Raw genomic sequence first — 13,955 nt, forward strand, 5'->3', positions numbered from 1 at the left:
GCAACACACACACACACAGACACACACGCACACACACACACATGCACACACACACAGACACACACACACACACTTCAGTAGGCGTGAAGCTGAGACTGAAACTTACTCTGTAAAAACCCCAAACAGCTCAACTGCAATTAATCAAACTCACAGTCGCTCACATTCAGAGCAAAGACAAGCAGACGCTCTCCAAATCACACACACAATCACACACTCACACACACACAAAGTTTAAACCTGCCTCCGTCTGTGTCAAAACGCACACACCCAACAGGAATTGGATTATGCAAATGAGCTGAAAGAAAAAAAAAAATGTCTGAAAAAAATGAGAGGAAGGTGTGAGGGAGGGAGGGAGGATCGATAGCGGGCTGAGAAACAGAAACAGGAAGGTGTGTGTGTGTGTGCATCTGTGTGTGTGTTCGTCAGGCGCAAAGAGAGTCCGAGCGTCGCTCCGCGGCAGCTCTCCTCATCCTGAGAGTTTATCGCTTTTTAGATGCTGGTGTGAGCGAGTGTGTGTGTGTGTGTGAGGCTGTGTGACATGACTGAGGAGGGACATTAGTGACAGAAAAACCACAAGATGGATTTCCAACAGAGGGCAGCTCTGGATATCTCCACCAAGAACCCTCAGGACGACTTTGAGATCCTGCTGAGAGTCGGAGGAGGAACCTACGGAGAAGTTTACAAGGTCGGTCACCTCCTTATTTTAAAAAAAGCTTTCTTTAAAAAACAAAAAAACATGTGAGGAATCGGTTAAAAAGAACCACATGTTGACACAGTTTTCACATTTTTGAGAGTTTTCCTTTTTTTTTTAAGTCGAAATTTGAATCTTCTGCCATCTCAACTCAAGCATGTCTTCTTACTTCTGCCTCCTCTTCACGAGTCGCTCACATATCTACGCCCCTTCACAGTTCACTCTACAAAAAGGGTTCGGTAAGAAATTTGTGGGGTCGTGCTCTGCAGGGAATTTCTTGATGGCTACAAGAGGAAATATAGGTGTGATATATTTTAGTTTCATTGGTTCATTGCAATCACAACCCCAGTGCAACTGAAGCCCTGCTGGAGGAAGTGGTTTTACAAGAAGTGAAAGTATTCTTGTGAATAGCTGATTGCTTTCTGGAGAGTTTTTTACTCCAGCTGAAAAAGAAGTCTATCTGAACTCGGGGGTTGTAATCTACTTGTAAATGTCTCGTCTCGCAGATCCTCTTTTCAGGAGCTGCTTTCACGTTTTAACAGTTCCTTTGAAATCATGGCCTGTATCGTAGTTTAGTTTCAGAGAAAACTGAGATAACTCTGCTCAGCTCTGATATCTTTTTAACGTGAATTCATTCTCATTTCTAATCAAAAACTGATGTTAACACAAATGAAAAGTCAGATGTGTTGAGGCTCCAGGTTAATATCTCAGTATCTACTCACACATGCATCTGTCAGGTGGCCTGATATTTATGGAGACAGCATAAGGATGATTATTTCTCAGGTAGACAGACGATAGAGAGACGTTTGTCGTTTGTCCACGTCTTTAAAGGTGAATTCACAAATCCACACGGTTTCCGTCAGCGATGTCTAATCGTTCAGATCAGATTTTAGTTTTATTTGCTGAGGTTTGAAGTTATCTCTTCGGAAACTTCACATTGGAAGTACATGGATCGGTGTCTGCAGAGCTGCAAGCATTGATAGAAATACATGAATGACATGTAGACTACTTGTTGCTGCAGCAGAGAGACGTGGAGAAGGAGAATAGAGCTGCATCCTATGACTGACCTACAGGACAAAAAAACAAAAAAAACAACAGCTGAAGTTGTATTTTTACAAACCTGCTGCAGCAGCTTCAGCTGGTGTTGGTGAGATGGTGACTTTGACAGGTCTACTGCAACATTTTACAGTTTGGATCAGATTTAAGACACATTACCATATTTAAAATATATTATTGGGGCCAGATGATGAAAATATATTCATTTTTTTGTTATTTTTTGTGCTTTAACCCAAACACGTGGCTCCTTGTGTAGATGAAGAGTATTTTTGAGGATTCTCTGGTACTTTCCTCAAAGCTCGTCACACCTGAAACATCTTGAATGGAAAAGCTACGTCAGGTGCTACTGTCATGGCTCCCATCAGAGTCAGGGTCATGTGTGCGGACTGCTTTCCCTCCGAATGTGAGTCTGAAGCGTCTGAAGAGATCCATCCTCCATGAGGGTGGATCAGCACAGACTCATTTATGAGATTTTTAAACCTTTAAATCAGGCCGAACGCTCCCGTCACTTCGCGCTCAGCCGTGCCGCCAGTCATGCCTGTCAGAACCCGTCGAAGCTCAGCTCACTGTGACATTCAAATGTGCGGAGGTCAGGGTGGACGGAAAGCACTTGACTCACGCTTCAGATCTGCATTTTCATCCTTTCTGAACTGAAAGGCAAAGACAAGTTGAATAGATGTGCAGCACATTGAAGCTCAGGAACGAGGACTTTACAGCGGGGCTGGTGTCTTAAAGCCTGTTGAAACGTGTGTTTAATTTAATTGAATAGCTGAACCGTATTTGAAGTCTTTCACCCTACAGTGGTTGACGATGTCAGATTATATTTATAACGCAGGTGTCAGAGAAGCTGACAGGCTGCGATTAACAGTTTTTCTGGCGGCCACTGTAGCCTGTGATACTGACACATAACTTACCATAGGCACGGCTGAACACCAGTTCCTTTTATTTTCATTTTCTTGGCATTTATAACCCCCTGAGACCTGGCACCCTCATATGGAGCCATCATGTTTTAGGTTTGTTTGCTGCTTATTCTGCTTCATTTAGTCCTGTTCTGCTCATAAGAGACACTTTTGTGTGCCATGCACTGGTAACAAAGGGTCAATGCACTTGTTTGTTTATGCTTATTAACTGTTCTAATTTCATAAAACATGCAAATTTAACATGTTGGGACGTCATCCTTTCCAATTCTGCTTTTGCATTAAAATAAACAGTTACATGTTGGTTCACATTGGGGACTTAACTTGTAATATACAGTAAAATAATTCCCGTGTCCACGTATTTTATTTCAAAAACGGCTCCCAGTGCAAAAATGATGCTTCTTTTTTATACTTATACTAAAGTTCATAAGCTAAGAAATTAAGATGGATTCCAACGAATGCTTGAGTCTCAGGAGGTTAAATGTAAGATTTTAAAACATGGATCCAGATTTGAAGAATACGTTTTTCATGATAAATGTCTTGAAACTAGTGTTGGGTTGATGCACCAACCTCTGTGAAAGAAAATGAAGCTGCCATAAGCTGCGACTGTCTGCTCGAGGATCGCTCACAAAAAGCGAGTCAGTCACCTTAGACCTCAGTGTTCAAAAAAACGGGGTTGCAAATTTCTCCATTCAAGAGTTTCTGTTTAAATTTGACCTTTTTTTGGGCTTCGAATCATGCAGAGTTAGTTAAGGCTGCTTTGAGTGACAGGTGGGCGTCCTTACAGGGTGCTATCTGTCTGCTTTAGCATCACCAGACTGGGAGTCAGCCACTACTCAGAAGGAGTTTGAGTTTTTCCATTTTTATTTAAGGTTTCAATTCTCGCTTCAGCTAAGAGGGTTAGAGGTTAGGGTTTAACACGCTAATAGCTTTGATGCTAACAAGGCTCTAACCTCCTTGACTGCTTTGTTACGTCCCTTCTACTTCAAAAACTCTCGTTTAGATCGACAGCTTTGTTCTCCGCCGTCTCTGCATCTCGTCTGGGTGGCAACGTTCAGCACGTACGTCTATTTTAGCCTCGGCTTGGGCTTTCCCTCCCAGCCGCTCTGGTTCAGTGCTTCTCAGTCAAGCTGCTGTACCGTGGTGTTCTGCAGAGAAACGGTAATTGTAACCGATGCAAAGCAGGTTATCTGTAGAGGGAGCACACTTCCTCTAAAGAGGCCCCTTGACCTTGTTCTTTTTTTACAGAGAAACATTTGCATGGTTGCCCTTCCTTCACATATGGACACACAAACCCATGCACAGATATGAATGCACCCACACACATGGAGCTTTGCTCTTTTGCCTGTGCACTGTTGGTTTTAGAGCAAAAACTGAGGCAATCCTGCAAATGCAACACCATCAGCAGCAGTGAGAAAGTAGGACTTTTACTTGTGTGTGTGTGTGCGCGCGCGCGTGTGTGTGCATGTGTGTACATGTGTGGATTTTACGTATGAGGTGACATGAAGGCAGCCAGAGAATGTCGAACGACTTGCATGAGTCATATTTGTGGCCACGTTTCTGCTTGTGTAGAATATGTTCATGTCTTTTTAGTTTTAGTTCTGAGATGTGGGATGTGAGCAATATCAGGTTCTGTGAGGAACACGCGTCATAGCTTAGCAAATCTAGTGCAAACAAATGAATGCAAAGCAGCCGTTGATGGTTTTTATATATGCGGTGAAGTGATCTTGCACACGGGATAACTCAGTCTTGACTTTTGAAAGGCAACCTGAAGATGTTCATGAAAAAGAGAAAGAGAAACCTGCGTATTGAGAAGTCGATGTGAAGTAGTGACAGATGCAGATTCAGTGATAACCAGCCATTCAACATTTCTGCCTCACAAGACACAAGCGTTTAACTCCTGCGTTTGGCAGCTGTGCTGGAAATGCCTGTTGGGCAACTTCACAAAGTTGACCGGTATTCACACATAAAAGCATTTGTGTTGTTTCCTGGAAGCACAAATTACAAATGAAGGGAGTACACCATTGTGTTTTCTCCAAACAATCAGAGCCATTCAGTCGTAAACAAATTCAACTCATTATCATTCTTCTGTCCATCACCTCGTAAAGCCCCATCCAAACTGATCTGATTGGCCGAGTAGATCTCTCTAGTTCTCAAAGGAGAGACGCCAAAACCGTCTTTCCACCACAAAAGAAATAAATAAATAAATGAATAAATTAGTGGGAGAAGTTAGGTTGTGTTCACCTCAAACCAGAACCAACTCTGGTTTCCTGACACACAGACACATCAATCCATGAGCTAACATTAGCTACTTCAGCCGCTAATGTGCTAACAAGGAAGGAATTGTAATGAAAATGTTGCATGACATCGTCCAGTCACGTCTTTGTTGTTGTTGGTTCTTCAATGTGCAGAATATAACAGCTGCAACAGTGACACTGATCAATAATTTACACACAGCAAGGTTTATTTGAAGACCTGGTGCTTGGCTCTTTGCTTTGGTTTGTTAGCATGCTACTAAAAAAACAAAGTACAGCTGAGGTGGATGTGAATCCTGTTAGTCCATCACATCTAAGAGACAAAGAACTAAATGTAAGAGGTCTGCATCTATTTCTGTGAGGTCTCAGTTGTGGTGCCTGAGCATTTGACTTGTTTGCCTTTTATTTTTACTTATTTTTCTGAATGAAGCCTAAAAGTTTAGTCGCTCATAAATACACAACTCTGAACACGACTCTGAGGTCACGTGAGTTTAACTTTCATTCAACACCACTTTTAGTTTCAGATACACATGGCTGTCAATCACCATAAACTGCTCTGGTCTCCTGCAACGCGAACGAAATGTTTCAGGACAATTTTTCATATTTTACATCTTTATATGTTATCGAACTTCTTTCTTTTTTGTCTTCTCACTGTTCTTTGCTGACAGTTTAATATCAGCTCAAGAGATGCTTCCTAAAGTTATTCTTATGGTTATTTTTTTTATTATTTTTATGTTTCATATCACACCTCTAACTGAAAAACTGTTATCTCTTTCTCATCTTCAAAGTCTTCCCCACATGACCCACAGATACCATTTGCGCTTGAGCAAACAACCAAACCTTAATTCCTCATGAAGCTTCATGAAGTCTAGTGCCCTAACTGTGCACCAACAAACACCTTTTAATACAAAATCAGTGTCTGTGGTGGTTTTATGGCAGGAAATCACTTGAGTGTTTCCAGTCATATTCGATCACAGTCCCAGGACTGGTCGCTCTTGAAGTCACTGGGGCCTGTTTTGACTCAGACTTAATTTTGCCCACTAACGGTTGTGTCATTTTTATTTCCGTTGCATCTCTGAAAGTTGAATTTGAAAGTTTTTGTTGCTGTTTCCTTCACAGCTCAATGAGATGTTGAACTTGTCGTGGAGGCTTTGATTTGCTCTGGGAATTGACTCAGACTCGACTAAGCCGGGTGCAACTCTGCAACTCATCATGTCAGGATCTTCCTCTTCTTACAGTAAAAAGCCTGACTCTCCTTATCTGATGTGGCTTGTGCTACTAAGCTGCACACTGACTTGCTGTTCAACACGGTGCAACCGTAGTTTCAGACTCGTAGTCCTCACAACAGAAGCTGTGGGCTGCACCTGGTGCGTGTGCAACCTCAGACTCAAAATGAAGAAGTGAGATAAATGAGCAGCGGACTACACACATATACACAGAATGTGCCTGCAGGGCACATTCTATATGTATGTAACCTGTGTCAGGTTTCTGCTGAAAGACTGTGGTTTTTCTGCGCGTGCGTGCGTGTGTGTGTGTGTGTGTGTGTGTGTGTGTCTTTAAAGTGAAATGGACTTGAACTTTGGTTGATGTGGATTTATCTTTAACACAAGAAAGAGGAAGAGAGATCATTTCTGATGCAGAGAATATTAAACAAATAGCTGCCAAGGACAGAAGTGGAGTAGTGTACGTGTGTGTGAGGGAACTATATTAACTGGTGAGATTAAATGTCTTAAAGGAGGAATAAGATCATTTATTAATTGACCTAGAGTGAACGGATGAATTATTGGTTTCATATTGTTTTTAGGATGGTCACTCTTTTTAACCACCGATACCAAGTCCTGATGCTATCATCTTAATAAAAAAAGAATATCCTGGAAGCTCCGCCTACATTTTTTCATGAAGTTAAAGTTAGTCTGAAGCACAGACCGTATACTAGCATAGCATAGACTTCCTGTCATTATCCACTACTATCCTACTTTCCTGGGGACACGGGCAGCGCAGTGTGGTCTGAGGGCGGAGCCACGATATTGATGCCCCGCCCACACTTCCTCCAGATGCACTCTCACATTCGCCTGATTAATACTACGCTCTGCTGTACCTAAACCAGTTACGAGGGCTATACAGAGCGGTTGGCATGGCAACTGGTAGTTGCTGTTATGTCACATCCTGTTTCTATAGCGTCAAGCAACTAGCTAACATGAAACTCATTCAAATAAAAGACACTTACAACAAGATTGTATCATATAGTTTAAAGGACAAAAAGCAATTATGTAATTTTGTGACAATTTCTTGCTAAATTCATTGATCATTAAGAAGCTGAAGATGGGAAGAGGCTGTTTAAATGGTGTTATGCTGCTAAAGTACAGAGCAGCAGGTCGCACGCAGATGTGGTGCATGAGCTAAATACATGCAAAGTAATGTTGAATGCGATCAGTTTGCTTTTCGTTTGAGTCATTTGCCCCTCAGTCTCAGCTCCAACCCAAGATGTGTCATTAGAGTGACATGGCCACGATGCTGCTTTCACACGGAACGTATTTCTAGTTCGTGGTGATGAAATAGGAACTTTTAATTCAGTTCAAGCGATGATCAGCAGCAAGTTGTGAAAACAGCGCTGTAGAAGCCGCAGAGGCTAACAGCTGTAACGGACTGTAGCTCACTGCAAAGACAGATGAAAGGACGAGACTGTTGAGATTATCGACATTTTCCCTCAGATAAAATTAGAAAGGAAAACTCTATGTGACAGACCACATGTGGAGCCCACTAGAAGGCTGCAATAAGTAGGTGTTGTCAGAAATGTTGGCTGTTCGCTTAAAATACTCAACAGACAGACGCAATTAGACCCAGACAGGATGGTGACAGGACTCGTCAGAGTATCGTCTATTTATTAAATCATATTAAAATAAACGGACAAGCAGAAATGAGTCATTAAGTATCACAGCTTCAAACCCGCATCAAACCTCCACAAATATGACCTCCTTAGACTCCTGTTATCTCTTCATTCATTTTTTAAAATGGTTTCCGTCATTCTTATTGTTATTCTCTTGTTATTCAAGCTGTGATTCTGTTTGCTTCACCTAAACAATAAATTAAGTGTATTAAGTTTGCATTATTTTACAGATTCACTTAGAAATTCAGTAATGTAACATTTAGCATGTTTGCTAACTGCTCATCAGTCTTTTTTCATTACACATGATAATTATTCCCATTTAAATGGCTTTGTGCTAAGCTATATTATGCTAATGGTGGTTAGACAGGGTTATGAAACAGATATGATCTCTAACTGTCTTTGAAATAGAAATAATGGATTTAGGGAATTGAACAACCTTGAGATGCTCATGTTTTGACATTCATCTGCGCTGGTGGTCTGAGGTGAGGTTTGACATTAGAATAGAGCTCAGCAAGTTTGAGATTTCGGTTTTATCTGAATTTGGGTTTGCCTGGGAGACTTGAAGTCAATCTGGAGTTGTGTAAATGTGGTTTTATTGGTAGAAGTGTGTAATGCGTCATGTGGTTGGAGCCCTGGTACAGCACCCACTCGAAACAAAATACTGAAACAGAAAAGAAGACAAAACATTTTCATTAGTTTAATTTTTCATTTTTGCATTTCTCAGTAGTCGTCTGGACTTTAATGTCACCAGGTCACATCTTCACTGAGGAAGGAAGTTATCAGGATCCACTTCTTCATTTTCCTTCATCTCTTTTCTTGTGTGTGTTGAGCGTAAGAGAAATCAATCCTTTCTGGCTCCAGAGTTTTTACATGTGTATGGACTTTGTAATAAATAAATTTCATGACTTCAGACTCTCTTCAAGATTCAGCTACAGGGATTTTAACCAGAAGCAGAACCAGGCATCATATGTCTCTGGTTTTATTAGATCTCCGCTGACTCCCAGTTTGTCTTGGACTTGATTTTAAGATCCTACTGAATACTTTTAAATCTTTTCATTAACCTTTTATCACACTAGTGGCCGGCACATACCGTGACATCCTCCGGCAGAAGTCTACTGTCTGTTCCTCTGTGGGACATAGATTCAAGATTCAAGATCACTTTATTGATCACTGCAGGGACATTATTTTATTCAAGGATTCATGAGATAAGAAAAACTTATATGGACAGAACATAGACAGAAAGGATAAAACAAAATAAGAATAAGATTTGCAAAAATGTTCAGTTTACATGGATAAAACATTTGGCTAAAGTATCTAAGAATACAATTAGCTAAAGTGTGCAACTGTATGTAAATGTGTAACGAGTTATTTATACTTGCACGCTCCTCAGTCTGGCTACGAACTAGTCGGCACCGCGTCTTTCTTGTCAGTTGAGTTCATTTTTGTTTCTACTTCCTGCTCCACTTTTTACAATGAAACATTCTAAAGATAAGTCATACAAATGTTTGTACCTTTCCTCAATGTGTTCCACCTTTATTGATCCACAACCATCGATTCAAAAGTGGAGATGGGGAGGTGCACGTCACGCTTTGGCAGGGCTGCTCTGTTTACCGGTTCACACCGAATACCGGTAGACGAAGAGACGAAGCTCACATGGTGCGACTGTGTCACTCTGAGGCGTGGTGAAGAAGGAAAGGTCGGAAATACGAAGCGGCAGAACGAGAAGACTTGTGCCAAGAAAAAAGGCGCTGTGTCGGTTGTTTGAGTTTTTTTTTTTTTTTTAGGGTGACGATTTCTGGGGACAGTTCCCAGTTTGTATGACCTGTCCTCTGACTATAGATGTCCTGGAAAATGTCCCCAACTTCAGCTTTTTATGAATGAGAAAAAAAATATTGTGCGCCGACTACAACTGTTACAGTAGAAAGAAAGTCGAGCTGCTATTGACATTACAGACATAGCAGTTTAAATATATTTAAATACGAATAAATATAACAAAATAAATGAAACCGTAATTGTCCCCTTTTCATCTTGATAACATTTTATTCTTTTATCTCTGAGCTGTAAATGTCACCAGATTTCTACATCAGTGTTAACACGGGGCCATGCAAACCTGTTTTACTACTAGTGTAATATTTGCTCATCATCACAGTAAAGTAGTCCATCCTCAGTCAATCTACTGCATTAATTCCTCTCTCAGCCTGTATAGAAGATGCCGTCAGAATTTTGAAAAGTACCGTGATGTACATTTTTGGTCATACAAGCTCTAGTCTACGGCGTCGGGGTCTGCACAGACTTGCAGAAGGCTGATTAAGAGGTCCCCACTGCTGTGAAATACTTTTCATTTAAAATTTTAACTGAGTTTTTTTTATTTTATTGTTTTTTTTTTTTACTGACCTTTGTCCTCTTTGCCTGTTTCCATATTTTTGTGCAGCACTTTAAAATGCTGACTTAACCTGTGCCATAGAAAAGAAGATTACTGTAATTATGAACTACCATGATGATTTGAGTGTCATCTCGGAGGTCAGCGAGAGGAAACACCCCTCCCTCTCTTTCTCCTCCGTGTGTGTTTGTGTTTGGTTGTTTGCTGAGCGCTCGCAGGGCGTCTTTCCTCTCTGTGACCTCTCTGGACGCACTGACACACTAACACACACTCCCCTGAGTGAATGGAGTTTCCACTGTCATCATTTGTCTTTCATTCTGCCCTTTGTTTGTCTGTTCTCTTCTCCACATGTGTGTGTGTGTGTGTAAGTGGCGACGCGCTATGACTAGAGCGGCTTGTTTCTCTTCAGCTTCCCAGCAGATATTTTGCAACCTTGAGAGTCGTGCGTGGCTCGGTTTCAGCCAGAAGCGTCAGGGTTGGGGTGTTGCACAGGTACCTGAGATCTGCCCTCTCTCTGACGATAAGCGTGACTAAACCTTCCCAGAAGCACACTGCACAGAGCATCATGTGCAGCTTCCACCCTCCGCTCATCGTCAGGTGCACACAGGAAACACCTTTTTCTGCCGAGAGCGAATGCTTAGTGAACCCTATAATAAACACGTGTTATGTCATTAAGAAACTTCCCACTAATCTGACATCTGTTCATTTAATATAAAGGTTCGACAACAGAGCTTTGAGCAGCTTTATTTGTTTGTAGTCAATTTCTTTTGAGCTTGCAAAGATTGTAGCTGTAGACGAGTCAAAGCTCAGACAAGCAGAGTGAATTCAAAGTAGCATAAACTATTTATAAATAGAGACAACACACCCCACTTCCTTGAATTGTTTAAACTGATGCTATTTTCTGCTCTGGTCTGTGCAATATGGTCTGAGAAGGGAGCCACGATATCTACACTTCCTCCTTTAATTAATATTGCGCTCTGCGCCACCTTCACCAGTTACAAGGAAACGTGGAAACGTTACACACTGTACTTACTTTATTATTTATTTCTCTCTCTCACTCTCCCACAGATCAAATAACAAAATGACTGAAACTATCCTTGGGAAGAAAAAAAAAACTGACGTCAATCTTTGTATTTTTCCCCAAGTCCCGCCCATTAACATGGAGGAGGTGGAGCTTATGACCTAAACTGCAGCCTCCAGACACCAGGGGGAGCTCTACTTTGCTTTGGCTTCACTTTTGAGAAGCTGTTCCACCGTCCATGTTTATAGACGAAGGATAGAGACGATGTCAGAGTCAGACCTGTGAACCAGTCTCTCTGGTTTAAAATTGTTGGTGCAGCTTTCAATTTGAGCCAGTAAAGCGACTTCAGCAGCTGAGAGGTCAGACCAAATTCCTCACCAACAAATTCCTCGTGGTGGAAAGTTGACTTAAAGTGTCTCTGTTGGGATCTGATCATTTGAAACTCCATGATGAAATCGAGATGTAGTGCTAAGCAGATTTAAATCAGTCATCAGGAGGACGGTCCTCACCAGCTGACTAACCCGAAGAGTTAAATCACATTTAAAAATTCAAACCTGGACATTTCTTATATTTATCTTTAACTGTTTAAATCAAAGTGAAACAGGAGGCAGCTACGCTAAACTGTCGTTTATCAGCCCATATCTGTCATACTCTGCAGAGAATGTGGAAAAGGTCAGTCTGATAGTGAGTGCATCAAAAGCAGAAAACCTCTTTAAAATGTCAGATATGTCAATGAGCAAGCCATGCGGTTGGTAGTAGGTGTAGCCTCCATGCTAGCAGAGATAACGAGGTCCATATTAGCCCAGTCAGAGCTCTGAGGAAAGTAATTAGTTACTTGATAATATTACTGTCTTTGAATTGTAAGTTACTTTTAAGATACTTTCACCAAAATAACTGGAAACATGGATTCTTTGTTCTCAATAGATCTTATTACATTCAGTGTAGCTCGTTTCCATCCAGTACAAGATGATGTAGAATGACATAGTGACTAAGCTAGGCTAACGCTAACAACAGCACAATATAATGGAGCAGTTGTGGCTCATGGCTCAACACATATTGTGGTAGAGATCATGTAAATGTAGGTGTATTCATACTGAAATCAATACTGCTAGAAGCTACTACTGTACATTGCAACCAAACACCTAAAGAAAGCTGCACCGCGCTACATGTTTCCTTAAATTACTTGTGCTATTTCACGAGGTGCAGAGATCTTTTGGTTTCAAAGTGAACGCCTTACATGACGGCGTTACAGTAAAAAGTATTGCATTACAGTAATTGCAAATGCGTCACTCCGAATGCTGATTATTTATTAATCTTCTCTTGTTATATGTTGACTGCGCAGACATCAAGAAAGAAAGAATAATTCAGCTTCATCGTCACTGTTTTTAAGTTTATTTCTAGTGGGACATAGTCTCTGTGTATCCACTGTTTTATGTTTTATGATATTAACTCTTTTGAAACTCGTTCTGTCTGATGTGCTGCGGACTTTATTGTTTTTTAAGGCTCTCACCGTGTCCTTTTTTTAACAGCGGCCTTTCAGAGCTGCGACTGCCACAAACCAGAATGAATTCTGGTGGACTGGTGGAAATCTCAGAGGCAGCTCTTAAGTCTAAACCTCAGCAGCTTCGACCACAGCAGCTTTCCATTCTGCTATTTCAGTGCCAAAGACAGACCTTGAGAAGAGCAGAGACCACCTCTCTCTCACTGAAATGTCGACTTCCATTACACCATTTGCCGACTTTCTGTTTCGAACTTTCCAGCAAACGGAGCGGTTGTTTTACAGTTCACTCATGTCTTCTGTGGACAGAGGTGTCCTTGAAATGCCTCATGGTTTTAAAGTTTCCTTTTCACAATCTCCCTCGTTGATCCTCCTCAAATGACGATGGTTTATTTAAGGCGTAACAACATGTGAATGGGTAGTACAGTGGGAGGGCTAATCTCTGGTCTGTAATATCCATAAGGTCATCTCTGTTTCCTCTTAAGTTATTTTTTTTTTCTTTTTATCTTTATCGTTGTTCCTCCTTGTTTGTTGTGCATCCTCCTATTTATCTGGGGTTGAATCTTAAACACCAAATATTGTTCAGTAATATTAATTTAAGCGGTTAGAAATGTGTGAAGCCGACATTAAACACTTCAAAGTGGAATTTAACCTCATTACAGAGCGAAACGGTGTCTTCGTGACCTGAGAACACAACAAAGTACTTTGTGCCAGGATTATTTTCTGTTCATTGTCGCCTTTAATCGTTGTTCTGTGTCTTTAACCTTTAATTTTAGCCTTTGTGCATAAAAGTTTTCGGTCACATGTCAGTGAGGAGAACTAACTAGTGAAGACCAGTGGAACGGTGCTGTAGTAAATCTTCAAACACTGAAATGTTCCTGTTATTTAGTGTAACCCACACACTGTGGGTCGGTTTGTAGTTCAGTAGCTCTACAAACTGAACAATGGTTATTTTTCTCAGTTCCCAGTTTAAGCTGAATATTTAAACCTCAGCGAACAGAAGATTTACTGCAGGGCTGTTATATTATTTCACTAGTTAAAGAACTGGCAGCTAAGTGTGAATTTAATATATGAACTGAGAAGCAATGCTAGACTTTTATTATATCCTGTGCAGTAACATTTGTTTAGATGTGCTTTATTCTCTTACGCTACTATCCTTAAACTTTCTGCTGCTGTGATGCTGCAAATGTCTCCACTGTGGCATAAATAATAGATCATCTTATCTATCTTATCTTTTGGTTTTCTGTTAT

General features: G+C 40.9%; 1 protein-coding gene across 2 annotated transcripts in view; it reads left to right on the top strand.

Annotated features, from left to right (window-relative positions):
- The first annotated feature begins 368 nt into the window (after nucleotides 1–368).
- The window catches only part of LOC125013439 (mitogen-activated protein kinase kinase kinase kinase 5-like), a 33,990-nt gene continuing 20,403 nt past the window's right edge, over nucleotides 369–13,955 (top strand). For both annotated transcript variants that reach the window (XM_047594122.1, XM_047594124.1), the window contains exon 1: nucleotides 369–685. In XM_047594122.1, coding sequence (XP_047450078.1) covers nucleotides 578–685 — 108 coding nt within the window. In that variant the 5' untranslated portion in view covers nucleotides 369–577. The remainder of the gene's footprint in view (nucleotides 686–13,955) is intronic.

The sequence above is a fragment of the Mugil cephalus genome, chromosome 9, assembly GCF_022458985.1.
Source record: "Mugil cephalus isolate CIBA_MC_2020 chromosome 9, CIBA_Mcephalus_1.1, whole genome shotgun sequence".
NCBI lineage: Eukaryota > Metazoa > Chordata > Actinopteri > Mugiliformes > Mugilidae > Mugil > Mugil cephalus.